Below are 25,029 nucleotides of genomic sequence, written 5' to 3' on the forward strand. Positions count from 1 at the left end.
AAAGGGGGGGTCAAAATCAAAAGTAAAAATCAGTATCTGGTGTGGCCACCAGCTGCATTAAGTAGTGCAGTGCATCTCCTCCTCATGGACTGCACCAGATTTGCCAGTTCTTGCAGTGAGATGTTACCCCACTCTTCCACTAAGGCACCAGCAAGTTCCCGGACATTTCTGGGGGGAATGGCCCAGGCCCTCACCCTCCGATCCAACAGGTCCCAGACTTGCTCAATGGGATTGAGATCCAGGCTCTTCGCTGGCCATGGCAGAACACAACATTCCTGTCTTGCAGTAAATCACGCACAGAACGAGCAGTATGGCTGGTGGCATTGTCATGCTGGAGGATCATGTCAGGATGAGCCTGCAGGAAGGGTACCACATGAGGGAGGAGGATGTCTTCCCTGTAACACACAGCGTTGAAGTTGTCTGCAATGACAACAAGCTCAGTCTGATGATGCTGTGACACACCGCCCCAGACCATGACGGACCCTCCACCTCTAAATCGATCCCGCTCCAGAGTACAGGCCTCGGTGTAACGCTCATTCCTTCGACTATAAGCGCGAATCCGACCATCACCCATGGTTAGACAAAACCGCGACTCGTCAGTGAAGAGCACTTTTTGCCAGTCCTGTCTGGTCCAGCGATGGTGGGTTTGTGCCCATAGGTGACGTTGTTGCCGGTGATGTCTGGTGAAGACCTGCCTTACAACAGGCCTACAAGCCCTCAGTCCAGCCTCTCTCAGCCTATTGTGGACAGTCTGAGCACTGATGGAGGGATTGTGCGTTCCTCGGGCAGTTGTTGTTGCCATCCTGTACCTGTCCCGCAGGTGTGATGTTCGGATGTACTGATCCTGTGCAGGTGTTGTTACGTGGTCTGCCACTGCGAGGATGATCAGCTGTCTCCCTGTAGTGCTGTCTTAGGCGTCTCAGTACGGACATTAAAATGTATTGCCCTGGCCACATCTGCAGTCCTCATGCCTCCTTGCAGCATGCCTAAGGCACGTTCACGCAGATGAGCAGGGACCCTGGGCATCTTTCTTTTGGTGTTTTTCAGAGTCAGTAGAAAGGCATCTTTTAGTGTCCTAAGTTTTCATAACTGTGACCTTAATTGCCTACCGTCTGTAAGCTGTTAGTGTCTTAACGACCATTCCACAGGTGCGTGTTCATTAATTGTTTATGGTTAATTGAACAAGCATGGGAAACAGTGTTTAAACCCTTTACAATGAAGATCTGTGAAGTTATTTGGATTTTTACGAATTATCTTTGAAAGACAGGGACATAAAAAAGGGACGTTTCTTTTTTTGCTGAGTTTATATACAGTCCCAGTCAAAAGATTGGACACACCTACTCATTCAAGGGTTTTAATTTATTTTTACTATTTTCTACATTGTAGAATAACAGTGAAGACATCAAAACTATAAAATGAGACATATGGAATCAGGTAGTAAACAAATCAAAATATATTTTAGATTTTTCAAAGTAGCCACCCTTTGCCTTGATGACAGCTGTGCACACTCTTGGCATTCTCTCAACCAGCTTCACCTGGAATGCTTTTCTAACAGTCTTGAAGGAGTTCCCACATATGCTGAGCACTTGTTGGCTGCTTTCCCTTCACTCTGTGGTCCAACTCATCCCAAACCATCTCAATTGGGTTGAGGTCAGGTGATTGTGGGGGCCAGGTCATCTGATGTAGCACTCCATCCCTCTCCTCTTGGTCAAATAGCCCTTACACAGCCTGTAGGTGTGTTGGGTCATTGTCCTGTTGAAAAACAAATGACAGTCCCACTAAGCCCAAACCAGATGGGATGGCGCATCGCTGAAGTAAATAAGAATTTGTTCTTAGTTGACTTGCCTAGTTAAATAAAAAAGTAGTGGTTTCTTTGCGGCAATTAGACCGTGAAGGCCTGATTCACGCACTCTCCCCTGAACAGTTAATGTTGAGACGTGTCTGTTTCTTGAACTCCGTGAAGAATTTATTTGGGCTGCAATCTGAGGTGCATTTAACTCTAATGAACTTATCCTCTGCAGCAGAGGTAACGCTGGGTATTCCTTTCCTGTGGCGGTCCTCATTAGAGCCAGTTTCATCATAGTGCTTGATGGTTTTTGCGAATGCCCTTGAAGAAACTTTAAAAGTTCTTGAAATGTTCCGCATTGACTGACCTTCATGTCTAAGTAATGATGGATTGTGGTTTCTCTTTGCTAATTTGAGCTGTTCTTGCAATAATATGGACTTGGTCTTTTACCAAATAGGGCTTTCTTCTGTATACCACCCCTACCTTGTCACAACACAACTGATTGGCTGAAATACGTTAAGAAGGAAATAAATTACACTATTTTGCTATGAACAAGGCACACCTGTTAATTGAAATGTATTCCAGGTGATTACCTCATTTAACCTTGTTGAGAGAATGCCAAGACTTGAAGAATCTCAAATATGAAATATATTTTGGTTTGTTGAACACTTTTTTTTGGTTACAACATGATTCCATATGTGTTATTTAATAGTTTTGATGTCTTCACTATTATTCTACAACGTAGAAAATAGTACAAATTAAGAAAAACCCTTGGAAGTAGTAGGTGTGTCCAAACTTTTGACTGATAATGTATATACAGCTGACTAAATTGTTAATAGCCTTTGTCGTTTCGAAGAAGTGTTTATTTGAATGTAAATACGTTTTTCTGTTGCAACTCGCTAAGAGGTCAGGGAGGGGTGACATCATGCAATCCCTTTTCACATTTGGCTCCACAAGAGGTCACTGTTCTATTTCAGGTTCGGCAGAACTGCAGCTCTTGGCTACACCTATTCGTGTGTGTGTGTGTGTGTGTGTGTATATATCTACAAAATGCCAACAATGAACAATGGAGCTGTCTATTCAGGCAAAAGAGACGAGGCAAAATGTCTCACGGTTAATAAACTGGTGCCCTGTGTAGTTTCAGCAAATGCAATGTGCCATTCAGTGTACCGACGAGGGCAAAAATAAAATGTCATAGGCACAGGGACCTAGGCACTACTGTACATTGTCAAACTGCAGAGAGGAATATCCTACTTTTAAAAATGTTTGATTAACCCCGTATTTCATTTAATTTCTCCTTTCTGCTATAGGCTCCCGAGTGGCGCAGCGGTCTAAGGCACTGCATCTCAGTGCAAGAGGCATTACTACAGTCCCTGGTTTGAATCCCAGCTGTATCACATCTGGCTGTGATTGGGAGTCCCATAGGGCGGTTTACAATTGGCCCAGCGTCGTCTGGGTTTGGCCGGAGTAGGCCGTCATTGTAAATAAGAATTTGTTCTTAACTGACTTGCCTTGTTAAATAAAGGTAAAGAGAAAAAAAATAGGCCACAGTTTAGTCTGTTTCTTTAAAGAAAATGTCCCTTAGGAAAGCAGACAAATCACAATTATAGTATTGTGTTAGTGGGGTAATAACATTGGAGTATTGGCCTACTGTACAGGTTTGAAACCCTGATTAGTCAGACTTGCCAAAGAAACATAATTGGTTAAATACCCAGAGCATCACATAAAAAGTTCCTGCAATTATGTATTTATTTGATTAGATAAAATCATCACTTATCTGTTCATAAAAAGTATATTTTTATGTGACCACATTAGAATTTTATGGCTCAGAAGAACTTGGTGTTAACTTCTGTCTTCAAAATAGTAAGTCATCTACATTTTTTTCTCTGTTTGCACTGTTATGTAATGTGTTGATGTTCAGTTGGCTTTTGGACAAGTTCATCTCAGTTACAAGAGGGGGAAACTTTGCAGATCGACCTCGCTGACTGTCTCTCACTGTTTGTTTGCTCTCATGTATTTGTGCAACACTTTTTCACTGCGTAGGATTTGAACTGAAGGGTGGGATCTATGAAACAGGCCTTTTCTGAAACGTGGCCTTGGGCCTGTCCAGTATTCGTGCTCCTGTTGCTGTATTTTGTGAAATACAACCAAATGTCCTTGTAATATAGACGGGTCAAGCATGGATTACAGCACCATGTGGTTTTATTGGATGTTCTGTGCTGTGAAATGGTTTATTTTGTGATTTGGGCCTTGTTTCTCCCTCTGTCCACAGCGCTTCTCCTGCCTGACTGTGCGGAACAAAAGATTAGCAGTCAGGAAATGCCCCAGCCAATCAGCTGCAGCCTTACATCCTGCCAGTGAGAGCAGGCCACTCACAGCTTGGTATCTATCCTAGCAGCCGATCGGCCAGCCTGGAGAGCCGTGGCTGTGCTCTGAGCAGGGTGAGGACAGAGGGCTGTCCTCCATGTTTTAATAAGCATTGACATAAAACACTGAGTTTTTTAGCCATGCATCCACAGAGGTAAGCTTGCTTTTCATTATTTCACTTTAATAAGCTACCAGCTACTGTGTATGTTCTGTGCCTTGGGAATATAGGTTTGTCTCAGGGAGAGAGGGGGGAAGAGTCCCCACAGCACAGTAGTGGAGCCTGGCAGGAGAGCAGAGTACAGCACAGCAGGCTGCCTCTGCTGGTTATGTCTCTGATCACATACGGGTCAGCCTTTTTTACTACCTTTTTACAGACTATAGCATGGCAAGAGGAATATATCCCTGTTGGAATAAGGAACAGGATTGATCCGTTTGGCTTGGCTGTCAGGTTGTAAGGGTTTATGACTGTGTCACAGGCCTGTACATTCAAAATGGAAGGTGTGGGGAGGTGAGAGCTGTAACATTCAAGATGGGATCCCAGTGGATTTAACAGATGGTAAAGAGACAGCTCAGCAATGACAGCACAGCAAGAATGATTTAGGCCTCAGTGGTATTAGAGCAGGGCACTGCTTTTAATCGTATGCCCTTTTAAGCAGGAAAGCAATCTTTATTGAGGACAGACAAGGGCAACTATTAAAAAGGCATATTCTCATGGCTGTACAGTCTGTTTTTCCAGACTACTGTTTATACCTACAGGTAGTTCTTGCATTCTTCTTTTAGCATGTTTAATTATTGAACAGGATTTTTATATTGAACAACTAGCCAAACTAAAATCTCTCTGAATGTTAGATTATATTCCTCAAAGGTTTAGTATCTTGTGAGAAAATCTGCCTAATGGTCTTTTTCAGTTCACTGCTTTCTCTTTGCTGTGGAGTGGCAGCCATTTCAGAGAGCTTCCCCTTTCTGTGCCTTGGCTCTAGGCACTCTGGGTGATATCATGTGAAGCCTGACGAAGGGAAGCAGGGCTGTTTTAGACAGCCTCGGCCAGAAAAATATCATCCCAAGAAGGATATAAGAATATTTAATTTTGTAGGAGAACTCATATAATTCACACACATAGACCAATGCTGTATGTCGGCAGATGTTTTGTCAACAACCATGCAAACTATCATATTATTCCTGAATTTCTGGCATGTAATGCCAATTGCCTCTAATTCACGGAGTCAAACCCATGACTTTTTACCGTACAATGGATCTTCTTAATGAATTGAATGGAGAGCAAACCTTTTCATCCAGTGCCTTTTTGTGAATGGTCTTTGGTAATGCCCATAATCTCTTCATTTCTGTCTGGCGTGAGGATTTGAGGTGCTGCCACCGACTTAACCCATTGATAGACGCTAGCTACCTTTAGCGCCCATTGATCAATGTATCTTCTTCTTGGGGGACTTTTGTTAAAAAACTTTTACAGCAAGCGTCAGGTTTAAGTTGTTTTGGAAACATAAACTTATATTTCATATCAGCGAGAAGTACTTTTCTAAACACAAAAGGTTAAATGAATACACACCTTTTATAAGTATTCCCACACGGCCATAACGCCGTGTTACAGCGCTTGTTTAAGGAAGACCGACAGAAAACAAAGGTGACCACCTGTGCTAAATAGTTATCTACCGTGCACCTGTGTGTAAGCATAACTGGGGAGGAAGTGTAGTTAGTCAACTGGAGGCACACAGTGTATGGATCAGTGAAAATCTGCTAGCGTTACAGTAAGTGTATCTTTTTTATTTGAAAGATTCTTTATCGCTGATATGAAAGATAAGGGCCGTATGTTTCGGAAACCGCTTAGCAAGCGATGAATTGTAGTTCAGAATTGTAGTTCACATGGCCAGCAGTGGGCGACGCTAACTGCAGAAAACCCTACGGAGAGAAGGGTTTTCTAGAGCCACCACCAACTGGGCTTTGTAATAATGGTCCAAACAAGAAAACCAATTCATGCTGCCACTTTTGCTTTTATTCACCACACCTGTGTTGTCTGACCTTTTCTAACAGCCTTCATGTCATTCAGATTTGTTCTCCATGTTAAACCATCATTGTTTTTGTCTATCATAATCTTTTTAATGGCAACATTAGTATTTATTTAACTACAAATAGAAATGATGGTTCAAAGTGGTACTGGCAGAATAAAATAAGTAATAGCAGTACCACTGTTGGTTACAAGTAGAGACACATTGTAAAGGTCCAGAGGAAAAGCCAGTAGGAAAGTGTTGGACTGGGAAGAAAAGGGTGTTGGCAGCATGTTCTCCAGTCTTAACCACAGCCGTCCATTTTGATTTTGAGGCCTGTGACATTTTCAGCCCTGTCTTTGTGCTCAATGTAAGGCCCTTCCTGCATTCCTGTGAGCCGGTCTACTGGTAAGCTGTGTATGATCTCTACAGCAGCTCGTCTCGACTGGAGCGTCGTGTGTGCAGTGTTCTCAGCAGGCAGGCAATAAGGGAATGTCTTCAAAATGGATGCCACACACACTGCCTCATAGCTGTGGAGTGAGATGGGAGGGAATCTGATACGCTCCCTTTCTGCCTGTGTAACTGCATCCGCCATGTTTTAGAAAATGCACACAACCAGTGAGGACTATATGGGCTTTGAGGGAGTGAGGGACTTGGTTCCAGGGGTTTTGTGATAGTGAGGAGAAATCCTCTCTGCATTGCAGCACTGTGTCTGAGGAGATAGGGGAGAAGAGAGCCTGTGTGGCACTCTGAGCCAGGCGCCCAATCAGGCACCTCCGTGTGGCGCTCAAACCAATCGGCAGTCCACAGCTGAGGTTAAAGATTGACAATCGCAGAGAGAGCAGCAGGGAGAGCAAGGCCCTTCTGGAAAATTCTGCACCAATCTTTGTCTCATCCCCCACCGGCCTCAAAAAAATTTAAATAAGAAAGAATAACAATTAAAAAAGGCTGAAGAATCTGTATTCTGTGCGTAAAGAGAAAAAAAGGTATGCTGTCAATTTCCTACATTGAAGCATGGGTGTTCTGTCAGAGAGGGCGTGGGAGGGATTATATCACTATATTAATGAAAATAATGTATTTTCGGAAATGTTTTAACTACAAGGGTGTTGTAGGCATTGGTTAAGTGTGTTTTCACTGTCTCTTGCTCTGCGTATCTGACCGGAGGAGGAGGGGATGTTGCTGAGGCAGACTCTGTCTGTGCTGAAAGCCTTTATCAGAGGTGGAGGCCAGTAAAGCCAGTGCTCTGTCTCTGTCATTTTCTGCCCCCAAGATGGAGAAGAGGGAGACAGAGGTGATAAAGAAATGGTGGAAAAGGGACTACATTTGCTTCTCTAACAGGGAGCTGCTGTCTTTGTATCCCACACTTTCACATTCTAATTATGCTGCTCTCTCCAAGAGCTAAATAAAAAGCTGGTGAAATGGAACCCATCTGAGCTGTGAGACAGTGGCTTGTGCCGTGGCGGAAAAAAATGTCTGAAACAAGGGGATCGACACATTGGTGTCTGAAAAAACAAGGATGGTCATGTTGCGCTGATACTGCGTAAAACCTGTTTGACAGTTTTCTTATGAAGCAGTGGCTTTCCCACAAGAAAGTACCTTTTTAAATTCAAGGAAGTGTGCATTTAAATGATGTGTTCATAGGGCTGGGGCTGTGTTTGTTCAAGACAATGAAACAGTAATGTTTGAGTTGCTTCTCTCTTGACTTGAGGGATATAAAACGCATGAGACTGGGGTAGTCCCATTTTAGAGGGAAACGACTATGGCATTGTAGTCACCATGCAGTTTTAGAGCTGATGGTTCTCCATTGCCCCTGGCCTCAGTTCAGCCTTGACCTGTCTCAGTAGGTATTGGGGCCCAATGGTTGTGGGCTCAGGATTCATGGGTGATGCGAACAGTTGAGTTTAATATCATTTTTAGATTACCAACAGGTTTGTCAATCTATTCTATGATTTCTTGAAATTATTGTTTTTTTTTAAGCTTTAACATAATTTATCTAAAAAGGCATAACCTCACATTTTTAAACCCTATTTTACATCATCTGAAGTGTTTGTTATGCCCGCCATTGGTTGAGACATGGCATTTTCTTGAATGCAGGGTGAGTGTTTATTTCAATCTTAGAAAAAGTGGATCTATCCCTTCAGACCCCTACAATCTAGGTGGTTCGCCACTGACATTTAAATGGAATTTAAATTTTAACTTCCAATCACTACCAGAAAGATGGCCTCTGGTCCACCCATTGTCGAATGTCAACTTGAATGGAAATGTCTATTCTATTATCTCACAACACAAACACCTCAGATGATGTAAAATAGGGTCTAAGCTACAACATACTTTTGGTCATGTAGTGTATGTGGACAAACATCTCATTCCAAAATCATGGCCATTAATATGGAGTTGGTCCCCCCTTTGCTGCTATAACAGCCTCCACTCTTCTGGGAAGGCTTTCCATTAGATGTTGGAACATTGCTGTGTGGACTTGCTTCTATTTAGCCACAAGCATTAGTGAGGTCGGGCACTGATGTTGGGCGTTTAGGCCTGGCTCGCTGTCAGTGTTCCAATTCATCCCAAAGGTGTTTGATGGGGTTTAGGTGGTCTTTGCAGGTCAGTCAAGTTCTTCCACACCATTCTCGACAAACCATTTCTGTATGGACCTCGCTTTGTGCACGGGAATTGTCATGCTGAAACAGGAAAGGTCCTTCCCCAAACTGTTGCCAAGAAGTTGGATGCACAGAATCGTCAACAATGTCATTGTATTCTGTAGCATTAAGATTTCCCTTCACTGGAACTAAGGGGCCTAGCCCGAACCATGAAAAACAGCCCCAGACCATTATTCCTCCTCCAGCAAACTTTAAAGTTGGCACTATGCATTCGGGCAGGTAGCGTTCTCCTGGCATCTGCCAAACCCAGAGTTGTCCGTCGGACTGCCAGATGGTGAAGCATGATTCATCACTCCAGAGAACGTATTTCCACTGCTCCAGTCCAATGGCGGCGAACTTTACACCACTCCAGCCGACGCTTGGCATTGCCCACGGGGATCTTAGGCTTGTGTGCGGCTGCTCAGCCATGGAAACCCATTTCATAAAGCTCCCGACGAACAGTTCTTATGCTGATGCTTCTAGAGGCAATTTGGAACTCGGTAGTAAGTGTTGCTCAGTACCGAGGACAGACGTTTTTTACGGCGGTCCTGTTCTGTGAGCATGTGTGGCCTACCACTTCGCGGCTGAGTTGTTGTTGCTCCTAGACGTTTCCACTTCACAGTAACAGCACTTATAGTTGACTAGGGCAGAAATTTGACAAACTGACTTGTTGGACAGGTGGCAACCTATGACGGTGCCACGTTGAAAGTCACTTCTGTACGGGCCATTCTACTGACAATGTTTGTCTATGGAGATCGCATGGCGTTGTGCTCGATTTTATACATGTGTCAGCAGTGTGTTTCGCTGAAATAGCCAAATCCACTAATTTGAAGGGGTGTCCACATATGTTTGTTTTTGGGTAATTGATGCTAAAGCTGAAAAAATGAGTTATTTAAAACATTTTAAAAAAAATGCAATCATAAAATAGTTTCACAACCCTGTTTGTAAGCCTTCAAATTATATCAAACTCAACCGTTTATCTTTTTTAGGGAAGACACGGATGTCTCATGGTAGAATGGGGTATGCAAAATGGGTCAACTTTGAGCACCTCTAGCTCCTGAATGTTTTAGTATTCAGGTTCAAAAAGTCCCTTTCTACCATGGGAAAACATGTATGGAAGGTTTTGTTCAAATCAAAAGAGGTGCAATCAGAAAGTAATTGAAATCATATGGAACCACCCCATGTTGAGTTTGAAACTAGAACGCATTTAGCTGTTAGTTAATAATAGTTACATAACATCCATGCCCAGTCAATTCCAGTAGATGTGTGTAAGTTGTCCATTTGAGAAATCCACTTTTGACATCAATGCATGGTTTATGGGTTTGAGTTCATGTGTAGATAGGATTCAACCCCATGTTATGAAATGCATGGCTCCAGAAAAGCAAATCTAATCCCTGAGACATTGTTCTGAGGCACTGACAGATGATTGTTGACCTTCAACCTAATCACATTCTGTCAGTTTCACACTCTGGAACTCTGAACATTAGAACACTGCTTTACTAGACATGTTCCTTCTCCCAATAAGAGAGGGACTCTTGCTGGCCATAGCCTGTAGATTTATGATACCTCTGCACCAAAGCGAACAGTCTGTGTCCAGTCAGGATTGGTTTAGACAGAGTTTGCCTCCGGGCCAAATGGACTCTCACTCTAAGAATAACCCCATTTGTAGTGAGACCGAGAGAGTGAGTCAGTGTTGAAGCAGACCTTTACAGCCAGACGGGATTGTCTTTCCTCTGAAAATGATACTAGATCCACACAAATAAAATTTGTGAGACTTTGGTTTTACATTTACACACACATATTTCAGCAGATGCTTTTATACAGTGTAATTTATGATTGTTACTTAGTAGATGGTGTTGCGAAACCACGTGCAAACTGAACATACTGTAGATGAAGCAATGTCTGGTGTAAACAGAGTCAAACTGTAAAAAGGAATTAGATGAATTGATCTATGTTGGGAGTCTTTCTGTAGGTATTGTCATAACAGGGCTTTAATAGTGCATCTCTCTTTCTCTGCCAGTTTGGCTGAGGAGGAGGTGAAGACTGAGTCGGATGCAGTAGAGGGGATGGAGATCTCTACACGATCCAAAGGTGAGAAACACTGAAAGCTGAGCTGTACTTCCACCTATTTATGCCTATGCCTGCAGGCAGTATGTGGTGGTGGTGAAAGGCTTTATTTTATTGCTCCCATGTTGAGTGTAGGCTACTGTATGTATGTGTGGTACAGAGCTGAATCACACACGGTACAAGATGGAGGCTAATGTGCTGCTTCTGTTCATATCGCTGTCATGTCTTATCACTATGGTAACCGGTTTTTATCTTCTGTACTGTATGAAAACAATGAACATTTACTGTTCTATGGCCAGTACATACACTTTCTTCTGGGAAATAATACATCTGTCATGTTGGCTTGCCTGACATTTAACCCCCTCCCTGCAGTTTCAGACCCTGGGACAGTGGAGCGGGCGGCCCAGAAACGCAAGGTGCCCAGCCCCCCTCACTCGTCTAATGGTCACTCCCCGGCTGAGACCTCCCCCAGTCCGGTCAAAAAGAAGAAGAAGCCAGGAGCGGTCAGCAGCAGTAAAGACCAGGTGCGACCTCCCCCTCCCTGCTTCTCTGTGCTCACACTGTTGTGCTTTCAGAGGCTGATGGGTTTCTGTTACACTGAAATATATCCTACTAAAACCTGTGTATAACATTTTCTGTTCCAGTTGTCTTTTGGTATGCCATGGGACTATTTTATGTTTGAGGTTTATATTTTCTTATAGTGTTACATTAAGCCTATATGACCTAATACTATGTAATAAGATTTATCTAAATAATTGTTTCATTAATGTGTTTATATGCTTGTTTTACAAATTTTGCCTACTGAAATCAAGTGATTGGTGATGCTTCGGCTGTTGCTCACTCACACTGAGACTATTAATGATTAGCACTTTTATCTTTATAAATGGTAAATTACAATAGCAACCTGGGCTTAAAAGCCATGGATCAAAGCTTGTATCAATGCAAAAAAAGTAATCGGTGTGGCCCAAAAACACAGACTGCTTATGAGATCCAATCAGTAAGCCATGCTAGTTTCTCAAACTGATCCTTTTCACTGTCTTGACCTTTGAAAGTGGATTTGTAATATAATCTACAGTAATGATTCTCTTCCAGTCTGATACCAGGAACGGTCAATTAATCAATGTTTTAATGCCTTATGTCGCAACACAGGGTTGGTTCTAAGTGGTCTATTTTGGACAGTTACTATGTAGATTGTCGTTTTTGAAAAACATTTGTAATTGTTTTTTTCATGTCTGCTATGCTGCTCATGTAATCTCACACCTGATTTTGAAACCCCAAACGTTCTCTTTCTCTTGCCTGCATTTCAGTCAGAACTAAGACATGGTCCCTTTTACTATGTGAAGCAGCCAGCACTCACCACAGACCCTGTTGATGTTGTGCCGCAGGACGGCAGAAATGACTTCTACTGCTGGCTGTGCCACCGCGAGGGCCAGGTGCTCTGCTGTGAGCTCTGCCCGAGGGTGTACCACGCCAAGTGCCTCAAACTACCCGCAGAGCCCGAGGGTGACTGGTTCTGCCCTGAATGTGAGGTACTCGCTTGTGGGTGGGACCAAAAACCAGTTGTCTACCAGGAAGACAACTTTAGAACTTTAAAATGCATGGGAGGCTGGGGGTTGAGGCCGGACCATGATGACAGACATCCCTATTTTATGGAATTTACAGAGTTGAGAAAAATCTTGGAGTTACAAGAAATTCTGACCATGTTGGTATAAGATGTGGTCAAGGTAGTAAAATGAAGCTTGATACTGGGAATATCCTTTGAAATGGGAATATACATTTGAAGCTAACAAAAGATCTCTCTTTTCTTTCAGAAAATAACAGTTGCAGAGTGCATAGAGACTCAGAGTAAAGCAATGACGATGCTAACAATAGACCAGCTGTCTTACCTGCTAAAGTTTTCACTCCAGAAGATGAAACAGCCAGGTGTAAGTGCACTGACCTCCTCCTCCAACTGACTGATCAGTCACAGTAACATGCTAAATCAACTGTATGTGGGGCACATATTCCAAAGGCTTGTGCTTCTGCTTTTACCCTCACCACATTGTCATGGAAGAACTACTTATTTCTACCTTTTCTAACTGTTGTTATTGACTAATTGTTTTGACAGTAGATATTGAACTGTTGAAGAATAGAGAGAGCAGCGTTAGTAAAATTCATATACACTGAGTGTACAAAACTTTAGGAACATCTGCTCTTTCAATGACAGACTGAGCAGGTAAATCCAGGTGAAAGTTATGATCCCTTATTGATGTCACCTGTTAAATAATATCCACTTCAGAGTAAATGAAGGGGAGGAGACGGGTTAAAGAAGGATTTTTAAGCCTTGAGACAACTGACACATGTATTTTGTATGTGTGCCATTCAGAGGGTAAATGGCCAAGACAAAATATTGAAGTGCTTTTGAACAGGGTATGGTAGTAGGTGCCAGGCACACCGGTTTGAGTGTGACATGAACTGCAGCTCTCCTGGATTTTTCACGCTCAACACATTCCCGTGTTTATAAAAAATTGTCCACCACCCAAAGGACATCCAGCCAACTTGACACAACTGTGGGAAGCATTGAAGTCAACATGGGCCAGCATCCCTGTGTAACACTTGACACCTTGTAGGCCATGCCCCGATGAATTGAGGCTGTTCTGAGGGCAAAGAGGCATGCAACTCAATATTAGGAAGGTGTTCCTAATGTTTTGTACACTCAGTGTAATTCCAATGTGAGTGAACAGAACTCTCACACAAACACAATAGAATAGTTGTGTGCTTGTTTATATGGTCTGATTTTAAGACTGCTCAATGCTTTCTCCTGATTTTGTGCTCCATCAGTGATGAGGTCCATTGTCCCTTCCCCAATACACTGTGAACTTAGTTACTATACTCAAAAGTCTGAAGTATCCTTTGGTGTTCTGGTTACAAAATGGTAAGCCATAAGTAAGGGTGTTCTAACAACACTAAACCACCCAAGCCTGTTTTTAGCCAGTCCTCTCCTCTACAAAGGAACCATTGAACCAAGGGTCCAGTTTGGAAAGCGGTGTTGTGGTGAGGATACAGTTGCCCCTCTTACTCTTTTTCAGGACCAACCACGCTCGTCATCTCACTCCCCCCATGCAGGCGCCACGCAGAGAAAGGCTTTTAATTGGGTAATCAAACACAAAAAAAAAGACCTAATCATATTTCCCCCGTTATTTTCCTCCTGTTTGGAGTGTTTTTGTGTCTGTTTTTAGTTGCTGTTGTCTGTCCTGGGGTGGTAGAGTGTTTGTATGGGTTGTGGTGGTGGAGGTCATGCAGTGGAGGCTTAATCCTAAATTGAGATGCAATTGAAATCTTAACCTAAATCTTGAATTAATTGCAATTATATATTTACATTAAAGTTTTGGCTATGAGTGTGTCTCAAGTTAGGATTTGGTCTAAGTGTGACCTATTTGGAATTGGAATATGAAGGTTAATTCACTGTGTCTCTTCTCCAGACGGAACCCTTCCAGAAGCCTGTATCTCTGGAACAGCATCCGGACTATGCAGAGTATATATTTCACGCCATGGATCTCGGTACATTGGAGAAGGTTAGAAAATGTACTGTTCTTCTTTCTTTGGGGTTAGAACTACAATCCCAAACCTCAGTGGTTGATCACTGACCTTTTCTATTTTATTTTTCCAGAATACAAAAAAGAAAATGTATGGCTGCACTGAAGCTTTCTTGGCAGATGTGAAATGGATTTTACACAACTGCATAATTTATAATGGAGGTCTGTGTCCCTGTTTTGATTGCAATGGATTTTTACTGGTTATCAATAACTGGTTTGTAATGATTACTCACTGTGACCTTCTTTATTTTAGGCAATCATAAGCTCACTGCCACAGCTAAAGTCATAGTGAAAATCTGTGAACATGAGGTAAGCATGGGTATGCGGTCAAAGATTCTTTCAGGCCTTCAGAAAAGATTCTTCTTACACGTACAATGATTCTTCTCTTTCAGATGAATGAGATTGAGGTCTGTCCGGAGTGCTATCTGTCAGCTTGCCAAAAGAGAGACAACTGGTTCTGTGAGCCATGTGTGAGTTCAAAGCTTGTGCTAAACGAGTCATACATTTGATTTGTAGTACCTTCTGTATACTGAATGTGGTCTGCATAATGGTCTCAGTATGATAACTAGTCTTCCTGTTTACTTTGCTCAGAGTAATCCTCACCCTCTGGTGTGGGCCAAACTGAAGGGGTTTCCATTCTGGCCTGCCAAAGCACTGCGGGACAAAGACGGGCAGGTGGATGCTCGTTTCTTCGGGCAGCACGACAGGTACTTTTGGTACTTAACTATGTCACTTATACTAATCAGTACATTTGGTATTTCACAGCTCTCTGTCTCTATCCTCTGTGTCTATTCAGCTGTTGCGTTGTATTATTATTCTTCACCTTCCAGGGCATGGGTCCCCTTAAACAACTGCTACCTCATGTCCAGGGAGATTCCCTTTTCTGTGAAGAAGACTAAGAGCATCTTCAACAGTGCCATGCAGGAGATGGAGGTCTACGTAGAGAACATGAGGAAGAAGTTTGGAGTGTTCAACTATGCCCCCTTCCGGACACCTTACACCCCTGACAACCAGTACCAAATGCTGCTGGATCCTGCCAACCCCTCGTCCGGCTCGGTCCGGCCCGAGAAGCAGGAGAAGATCAAGTTCAACTTTGACATGACTGCATCTCCCAAGATGCCCTTGGCCAGGAGCATGCTGTCTGACGGGGGCATGGGTGGAGTTGGAGGGAGTACAGGCCGGAGGATCTCCCTGACAGATATGCCCCGCTCGCCCATGAGCACCAACTCCTCTGCTCACACAGGCTCTGATGGAGAGCAGGATACACCAGACAAGGGCCCGGCTAGAGCCCCAGTCAGCCACTACAGTGCTGGGGAGGAGTCCATGGACTGCACAGGTAGGTACTGCACACTGCCTCTCTGACAGTCTGGAGTCCTAGGGGAATATGAAATATACTGTAACAGTGACCTAGACTCTGGTTTTCGGTATAAATCAAGAACTGTAAACACAGGGCATGTTGATTTCTTCAACGTACAATTGTCATAAGTTATTTTTTTAATACCTACCACTTAAATTAAGATCCTAAGAAGAGCATGACATTGATAGATATGTCTGCGCACTCTCCACAGCATCACCTGCTTCCACTCGACCTGGTCCTGCCTCTGGTGCCAATAACAGCCCTAAACCGTTCCACTCCCAGTGTCCTGCTCTAGTCCCCAAGCAGGAGAAAGCAACTCTCACAGGGAGCATCCTTAACCTCAACCTGGGTGAGCTGCCACACACCTGCCCTCAGTCACACCACAATCATCTTCAAAGCTCACCTATTTAGCACACCTAGGAAAGGCTTCATGACAGCAAAACCATATCCATAAACCTTAACCATATGTAGAGACATTCCTACTTGGTCTAGTGATTGGAGTGGATTTCAACCAATCAATAACATTGTTTGTGATCTTGTGTGCTGGCCTGTCAGACCGTAGCAAAGCCGAGATGGACCTAAAGGAGTTGAGTGAGACTGTACAGCAGCAACAGCAGGGGGCCCCACCAGTCCTCACCTCGCCCAAGAGACAGATCAGGAGCCGCTTCCAGCTCAACCTGGACAAAACCATTGAGAGCTGCAAGGCCCAGCTAGGTGAGTGAACTCGCCACACCGCTAGTAAAGCACCACTTATGAAGATAGCAGCACCAGTCAGCTACTTTGTTTTCAGTTTGTTCATTTGTATGAAAACAACCAAAAGAGCCTTTGACGTTATACATTTACCACAATTTCCCCTCTGCTGTGTACAGGTATAGATGAGATATCTGAGGATGTGTATAAGGGAGTAGAACACAGCGACTCAGAGGACTCTGATAAATCAGATTCGAGTGACAGTGACGCCAGCGACGAGGAACAGAAACCTAAGGCAGGCAAACACACAAAGGCCAATGACAAGGGCGAGAAGGACCCTTCCAAGAGGGGATCCAAAGACCCCCTGCCCCCCAGCCTAAATGAGGTCAAAACAAAGGGGCCAGCAACTGCCACGGTAACCATTGAGGATGCGGGGGCACCATCTACCCTCTCTGAATCCTCATCTAAAGAGAAGCAGGGTGTACACTCGGACAAAGAGCCCCCAGAGGAAGCAAAAGCAGCCCCAGTGTCCCCGGCATCCAGAGAGAAGCCCCAGGTGAAGCAGGAGGCGAGGCAGCCATCTGTGGTGGACGACTCCGACTCTGAGAGGGAGCTGGTGATTGACCTGGGGGAGGACCAGAGGGGCAGAGACAGGAAGAAGAGTAGGAAAGATTCACGCGCCACCAAAAATCCACCAGCCAATAAGACAGAGGGTGAGAGTCCTCCTGTTCTCTATCACTAGGTGATAAAATATGAAAGCAAGAAAAAAGTTTAACCAAAACAGATGCTGTTATTAATATTTTCTTTCCATTGTAGGTAAAGCCCTGTCAAGTTCCCTTACTCCATCTCAAAACAACACAGCCCATTTCTTAACCCCCAGTATAAAAGATTCATCACATTCTCCACTAGCCATCCCTCTAAACATGGTGTCCTTCACTACTGCTTCTTCCACCACCATCGACCCCACCACACTCCCCAATGCCACACTACCGATGGCCCCCATCACATCCTCCTCTGCCACCACAGCAGTGAAGAAACAGCGCCCTCTGCTGCCCAGGGAGACTGTCCCGGTGGTGCAGCGGGCGGTGGTGTGGAACCCCACCAACAAGTTCCAGACTTCCTCCCAGAAGTGGCACATGCAGAAGGTGCAGCGGCAGCAACAGAATCAGCAGCCAGATACGCCTCAGCTGCAGGCAGCATCACCAGGCCAGCCACAGACAATGCCGCAAACGCCAGCATCTGCAACATCTTCATTGCCACAGCAACCTTCCCAAAGCATGCGGTACCAGACCAGGCAATCTGTCAAAGGTACACCACAGTATTAGTTGAAAATTAAATTAGCACACTACAGAGAAAATGGACACAGCAAAAAAACTGAGGTTCAACTGCAGGCCTAAAAAACATTGCTGTGATTTTTTTAAATTTATTTAACCTTTTAACTAGGCAAGTCATTTAAGAACAAACTCCTATTTCCAATGACTGCCTACCAAAAGGCAAAAGACCTCCTGCGGGGACGGAGGCTGGGATTTTTTTTTTTGAATTTAAAATAAATAAAATATAGGACAAAACACATCACGACAAGAGAGACAACACAACAAGAGAGACAACACAACACCACATAAAGAGAGAACTAAGACAACACCATAGCACGGCAGCAACACATGGCAACAGAACATGCCAACAACATGGTAGCAACACAACATGGCAGCAGCACAACATGGTACAAACATTATTGGGAACAGACAACAGCACAAAGGGCAAGAAGGTAGAGACAACAATACATCACGCAAAGCAGCCACAACAGTCAGAGTGTCCATGATAGGGTCTTTGAATGAAGAGATTGCGATAAAACTGTCCAGTTTGAGTGTTTGTTGCCGCTCGTTCCAGTCTCTAGCTGCAGCAAACTGAAAAGACGAGCGACCCAGGAATGTGTGTGCTTTGGGGACCTTTCTGCCAGCATGTGACTGGCAGAATGGGTGTTGTATGTTTTATTTATTTATTTCACCTTTTATTTAACCAGGTAGGCAAGTTGAGAACAAGTTCTCATTTACAATTGTGACCTGGCCAAGATAAAGCAAAGCAGTTTGACACATACAACAACACAGAGTTACACAAACATACAGTCAATAATATAGTAGAAAAATAAGTCTATATACAAAGTGAGCAGATGAGGTGAGATAAGGGAGGTAAAGGCAAAAAAGGCCATGGTGGCAAAATAAATACAATATAGCAGGTAAAACACTGGAATAGTAGATTTGCAGTGGAAGAAAGTGCAAAGTAGAAATAGAAATAATGGGGTGCAAAGGAGCAAAATAAATAAATACAGTAGGGGAAGAGGTAGTTGTTTGGGCTAAATTATAGAAGGGCTATGTACAGGTGCAGTAATCTGTGAGCTGCTCTGACAGCTGGTGCTTAAAGCTAGTGAGGGAGATAAGCGTTTCCAGTTTTAGAGATTTTTGTAGTTCGTTCAAGTCATTGGCAGCAGAGAACTGGAAGGAGGAATTGGCTTTGGGGGTGACCAGAGAGATATACCTGCTGGAGCACGTGCTACAGGTGGGTGCTGCTATGGTGACCAGCGAGCTGAGATAAGGGGGAACTTTACGTAGCATGGTCTTGTAGATGACCTGGAGCCAGTGGGTTTGGTGACGAGTATGAAGCGAGGGCCAGCCAACGAGAGCGTACAGGTCGCAGTGGTGGGTAGTATATGGGGCTTTGGTGACAAAACGGATGGCACTGTGATAGGCTGCATCCAATTTATTGAGTAGGGTATTGGAGGCTATTTTGTAAATGACATCGCCGAAGTCGAGGATCGGTAGAATGGTCAGTTTTACGAGGGTATGTTTGGCAGTATGAGTGAAGGATGCTTTGTTGCGAAATAGGAAGCCAATTCTAGATTTAACTTTGGATTGGAGATGTTTGATGTGAGTCTGGAAAGAGAGTTTACAGTCTAACCAGACACCCAGGTATTTGTAGTTGTCCACATATTCTAAGTCAGAACCGTCCAGAGTAGTGATGCTGGACGGGCGGGCAGGTGCAGGCAGCGATCAGTTGAAGAGCATGCATTTAGTTCTACTAGTATTTAAGAGCAGTTGGAGGCCACGGAATGAGAATTGTATGGCATTGAAGCTCGTCTGGAGGGTAGTAAACAGTGTCCAAAGAAGGGCCAGAAGTATACAGAATGGTATCATCTGCGTAGAGGTGGATCAGAGACTCGCCAGCAGCAAGAGCGACATCATTGATGTATTTAGAGAAAAGGGTCGGCCCAAGAATTGAACCCTGTGGCACCCCCATAGACTGCTAGAGACCCGGACCACAGGCACTCCGATTTGACACATTGAACTCTATCAGAGAAGTAGTTGGTGAACCAGGCGAGGCAATCACTTGAGAAACCAAGGCTATTGAGTCTGCCGATGAGGATGTGGTGATTGAGAGTCGAAAGCCTTGGCCAGGTCAATGAATACGGCTGCACAGTATTGTTTCTTATCGATGGCGGTTAAGAGATCGTTTGGGACCTTGAGCGTGGCTGAGGTGCACCCATGATCAGCTCTGAAACCAGATTGCATAGCGGAGAAGGTGTGGTGGGATTCGAAATGGTCGGTAATCTGTTTGTTGACTTGGCTTTCGAAGACTTTAGAAAGGCAAGGTAGGATAGATATAGGTCTGTAGCAGTTTGGGTCTAGTGTCTCTCCCTTTGAAGAGGGGGATGACCGCAGCTGCTTTCCAATCTTTGGCAATCTCAGACGACACGAGAGGTTGAACAGGCTAGTAATAGGGGTTGCAACAATTTCGGCAGATAATTTTAGAAAGAAAGGGTCCAGATTGTCTAGCCCAGCTGATTTGTAGGGGTCCAGATTTTGCAGCTCTTTCAGAACATCAGCTGACTGGATTTGGGAGAAGGAGAAATGGGGAAGGCTTGAGCGAATTGCTGTGGGGGGTGCAGTGCTGTTGACCGGGGTAGGGGTAGCCAGGTGGAAAGCATGGCCAGCCGTAGAAAAATGCTTATTAAGATTCTCAATTACAGTGGATTTATCGGTGGTGACAGAGTTTCCTATCCTCAGTGCAGTGGGCAGCTGGGAGGAGGTGCTCTTATTCTCCAAGGACTTTAGTGTCCCAGAACTTTTTTGAGTTTGTGTTGCAGGAAGTAAATTTCTGCTTGAAAAACCTAGCCTTGGCTTTTCTACCAGCCTGTGTATATTGGTTTCTAACTTCCCTGAAAAGTTGCATATCACGGGGGCTATTCGATGCTAATGCAGAACGCCACAGGATGTTTTTGTGTTGGTTAAGGGCAGTCAGGTCTGGAGAGAACCAAGGGCTATATCTGTTCCTGGTTCTAAATTTCTTGAATGGAGCATGCTTATTTAAGATGGTGAGGAAGGCGTTTTTTAATAACCAGGCATCCTCTACTGAAGGGATGAGGTCAATATCCTTCCAGGATACCCGGGCCAGGTCGATTAGAAAGGCCTGCTTGCTGAAGTGTGGAGGATGAGGTCTGCAGTAGATATCTAAGATAGGAGGGAGTGAGGCCTAAGAGGATTTTATAAATAAGCATCAACCAGTGGGTCTTGCGACGGGTATACAGAGATGACCAGTTTACAGAGGAGTATAGAGTGCAGTGATGTGTCCTATAAGGAACATTGGTGGCAAATCTGATGGCCAAATGGTAAAGAACATCTAGCCGCTCGAGAGCACCCTGCCGATCTATAAATTACGTCTCCGTAATGTAGGATGGTCATCTGAATCAGGGTAGTTTGGCAGTTGGGGTGAAAGAGGAGCCATTACGATAGAGGAAACCAAGTCTAGATTTAACTTTAGCCTGCAGCTTTGATATGTGTTGAGAGAAGGACAGTGCACCGTCTAGCCATACTCCCCAAGTACTTGTATGAGGTGACTACCTCAAGCTCTAAACCCTCAGAGGTAGTAATCACACCTATGGGGAGAGGGGCATTCTTCTTACCAAATCACATGACCTTTGTTTTGGAGGTATTCAGAACAAGGTTATTAAAGAAATAGAAAGTTGTTGGACACTAATAAAGCTTTGTTGTAGTGCGTTTAACACTAAATCTGTGGAGGGGCCAGCTTAGTATAAGACTATCATCTGCATATAAATGGATGAGAGAGCTTCCTACTGCCTGAGCTATGTTGTTGATGTAAATTGAGAAGAGCGTGGGGCCTAGGATTGAGCCTTGGGTTACTCCCTTGGTGACAGGCTATGCCTGAGACAGCAGATTTTCTGACTTTATACACTGCACTCTGAGGTAGTTAGCAAACCAGACCCACAAGAATGGAATGGTCTACCGTATCAAAAGCTTTGGGCAAGTCAATAGAAATAGCAGCACAACACTGGAATCAAGGGCAATGGTGACATCATTGAGGACCTTTAAGGTTGCAGTGACACTTCCATAACCTGAGCAGAAACCAGATTGCATACCAGGAGAATACTGTAGACATCAAGAAAGCCAGTCAGTTGATAAGTTTTTGATGAACAGGGCAAAATAGAAATAGGCCTATAACAGTTAGGATCAGCTTGATCTCCCCTTTTTAAATAAAGGACGACCCGTGGCTGCCTTCCAAGCAACGGGAACCTCCCCAGAGAGGGAGACAGGTTAAAATGGTCAGAGATATGCTTGGCGATGACAGGGGCAGCAACATTAAAGAAGAAAGGGTCTAAACCCTGTCACTGATTTAGTCTTGGTTCTTGTTGTTTACTCTAGCTGTCCAGCAGAAAGACCCTCCACTTAGTACGTCCACGTCGTCTGTTACCCTGGTGACCAGTACCCCACCCTATGTGGCCATGATGGCAGCCCCTGGATTAGGTAGTGGCCCCTCCACCCCATCCTCCATGGCAGGGGACTTCAAGATCTCCACCGCATCAGCAGACGTAGCAGCTGACATTGCGAAGTACACTAATAAAGTAAGTATGCGAGGCTTGGATCGATGGCCAGAGTAAGCAAGCTGAAGGCTGTACACTACACTATCAGTATTATGGTTTGGTGCTTGGAGCAAGGCTTATTGAAGCATGCACACTTTTGGGGGACAATTTTACATATGGCAGATAGATTAAATATGTATTTTCTTTTATCTGTCTTTTATTTAAGGAATGATTAGTCATTGGCTTCTTGGGTACTCAAGAGTGTGATGGGTCTACATTCAAAGAGATTGCATAAAGCTTACTTCCAGAAAGTTTTTGCTTCAGGTCTCCTTTTTCCCTCAGATAATGGATACAATCAAAGGGACTGTGACTGAGCTGTATACAGACCTTTCCAAAAACACTTCAGGGAACACATTAGCAGAGGTAGGTATCTGCTGGTCACCCTCAAAGGGACTGAATACAACCATGCCTATAATAGTTAGCTGTATGACTGGGGAGTCTGAGTGTATATCCTTGTCTCTCCCACACAGATTAGACGATTGAGAATTGAAATAGAAAAACTGCAGTGGCTTCATCAACAGGAGCTGTCAGAAATGAAGCACAATCTAGGTAAAGACCTTTGCATTACTCTAGCTTAAACTGCAGATGACCTTGGCAAATCTGGGTCAAGGACTGTCTGTCAGTATAACAATGAATGTCATTGACTAAGGAGAAGTAATCACATTATTCTACAGAAAAGGTTATGTTATTGTCTGATGTGTGTGCATGTGCAGAGTTAACCATGGCGGAGATGAGGCAAAGTCTGGAGCAGGAGAGGGAGCGACTGATGGCGGAGGTGAAGAAGCAGATGGAGGTGGAGAAACAACAGGCGGTAGATGAGACCAAGAAGAAGCAGTGGTGTGCCAACTGCAAGAAGGAGGCCATATTCTACTGCTGCTGGAACACCAGCTACTGTGACTATCCCTGCCAGCAAGCCCACTGGCCAGAACACATGAAGTCCTGCACACAATCTGGTAACGCACACGCACCAGCCATATTCAAAGCTGAATTGATATTAGTTAAAGAATATTGAATCCATCTGACTACAGGTATCAATTGTCTTACAATTGTATAGTTATATATTTCTGTTGTCCTTTTGTAGCGACAGCCTCACAGCAAGAGCCTGAGTCGGGATCCACGGCAGACGGCCCAAACAAAGCCTCAGGACAGTCAAGTGGTCAAACCTCTCCCAGAGGAACGACATCCGCCCCCACAGACAAAGACTCTAACGTGGAGAAAAGCAAGGACAATGTCACTGTCAGCCTTTCCTAACACTGAGCCCTTGCCCCAACCTTTGAGTTATTGCACTTGGACCTGTAACATAAAACTATCGACACTTTATATTTTCAAGCTGCTGCTCTGGAGTAATCCAAAGGCTCTTTTTTTGTTAATGACCGGAATTTCATCTTTCCCAAAAATCTACAATCATCCTTATCCATCTCAAGTATACTTACTGTATTTCCAGGAGATTAATGTCCAATGTACTGTGGGACAAGTAACCACCAGAGGGCACCACCTGTTCTCGCAATCACTGTCAGCAACAGGCAGTACATTACACTCCCTTTGCAAGCTCATAGAGAAGCAGCTTTATGGCCAAATTTGAGGAGTAGGTGTGTGAGTAAGATGCATAGAAAGTTTATCAGAAAGTGTATCTATTATTATCTGTAATATTAATAAACATTTATTGGGAGTGCATAATAAGTTTTGGTACTTGACAGTTTGGTCAATGATCATCCAGATGCCCAAACTCAATGTGAACGGACAAGAATGGAACATGGCTTCAGATGAGTGTTAACACAAATGTCTTTCTTTTTTTACAATTATGTATGTTAATTTATTTATACCAGAATGTTGCATACAGTTTATTGCAGAGATAATGTTCAATATACTGCCTGTTGAATTAAGATATGGTTTAAAGATAAACATTCCGAAATGGAAAAGCCTATCTTTCCTCCCTTGGGTTTCGTGTTCATCATAATGCTGCCATTTGTCCTGAATTCATATTTGTGTTATACGCATGTTGTCACTGAGAAATAAACCATGTTTATGGAAAACACAGGACTAGTGTTTGAGGTAACAGAATATACCACTACATCTAAGGCTGTTACATTTTTCAATGTGTCTGCCACATAATTCCAAAATGTTAATGTAGCTGGTTGAAAATTATAAACTACAGCGAACAAGTCTTTGTGTGTCAGGTTTGAGCGTTCTACACCTTATTCACTCATCTGAGAGCAGGAAATGTCATTTGATTTTCACAAACTATTTTCCTACTACAATCTACTGTAATGGAATCATTCCTCCCTGTATAGAGAAGTGACTAAATCAACTGTTGTATTTAATGTCTTGTTTGTTTACATTCTGTAAATAAATAAAGTATGTTCTGAAACTGTTTGACCATTTATTATGGCAGTTGGGGTGAAAGATGTCAAATAAAATGTTATTGGTCACACACATGGTTAGCAGATGTTATTGCGAGTGTAGCGAAATGCTTGTGCTTCTAGTTCCGACAGTGCAGCAATATCTAACAATTCCACAACTACTTAATGCACACAAATCTAAGTAAAGGAATGGAATAAGAATATATAAATATATGGATGGGCAATGACAGAGCAGCATAGGCAAGATGCAATAGATGGTATA

General features: G+C 43.7%; 1 protein-coding gene across 5 annotated transcripts; it reads left to right on the top strand.

The window, feature by feature from the left end:
• Positions 1-3,397: 3,397 nt before the first annotated feature.
• LOC115207609 (protein kinase C-binding protein 1) lies at positions 3,398-24,775 on the top strand. 5 transcript variants are annotated; one of them, XM_029774870.1, is made up of 21 exons: positions 3,398-4,307; positions 10,810-10,880; positions 11,229-11,380; positions 12,164-12,385; positions 12,668-12,781; positions 13,925-13,990; positions 14,318-14,410; positions 14,506-14,593; positions 14,685-14,740; positions 14,824-14,901; positions 15,023-15,138; positions 15,262-15,767; positions 16,000-16,137; positions 16,344-16,502; positions 16,658-17,191; positions 17,295-17,786; positions 22,190-22,389; positions 22,690-22,770; positions 22,878-22,956; positions 23,121-23,360; positions 23,489-24,775. In XM_029774870.1, the coding sequence occupies exons 1-21, from the start codon at positions 4,294-4,296 to the stop codon at positions 23,656-23,658; spliced, it is 3,669 nt and encodes a 1,222-aa protein (XP_029630730.1). In that variant the 5' UTR covers positions 3,398-4,293; the 3' UTR covers positions 23,659-24,775. The 5 variants fall into 5 exon arrangements, with proteins under 5 accessions (XP_029630730.1, XP_029630731.1, XP_029630729.1 ...); XM_029774871.1 differs by having other exon boundaries at positions 3,398-4,227; XM_029774869.1 differs by lacking the exon at positions 3,398-4,307 and adding an exon at positions 4,402-4,499.
• Positions 24,776-25,029: the final 254 nt, after the last annotated feature.

This window comes from Salmo trutta, chromosome 14 (genome assembly GCF_901001165.1).
Source record: "Salmo trutta chromosome 14, fSalTru1.1, whole genome shotgun sequence".
Lineage (NCBI taxonomy): Eukaryota > Metazoa > Chordata > Actinopteri > Salmoniformes > Salmonidae > Salmo > Salmo trutta.

What these genes read in the sequence shown, in the direction of transcription:
- LOC115207609 (XM_029774869.1), top strand. Translation starts at nt 4,480, where the DNA reads ATGTCTCTGATCACATACGG. An exon ending in AGAAGATGAAACAGCCAGGT is followed by an intron (nt 12,782 to 13,924) that starts GTAAGTGCACTG and finishes ACTCTTTTTCAG; the next exon opens with GACCAACCACGCTCGTCATC. An exon ending in AGAAATGAAGCACAATCTAG is followed by an intron (nt 22,957 to 23,120) that starts GTAAAGACCTTT and finishes GTGCATGTGCAG; the next exon opens with AGTTAACCATGGCGGAGATG.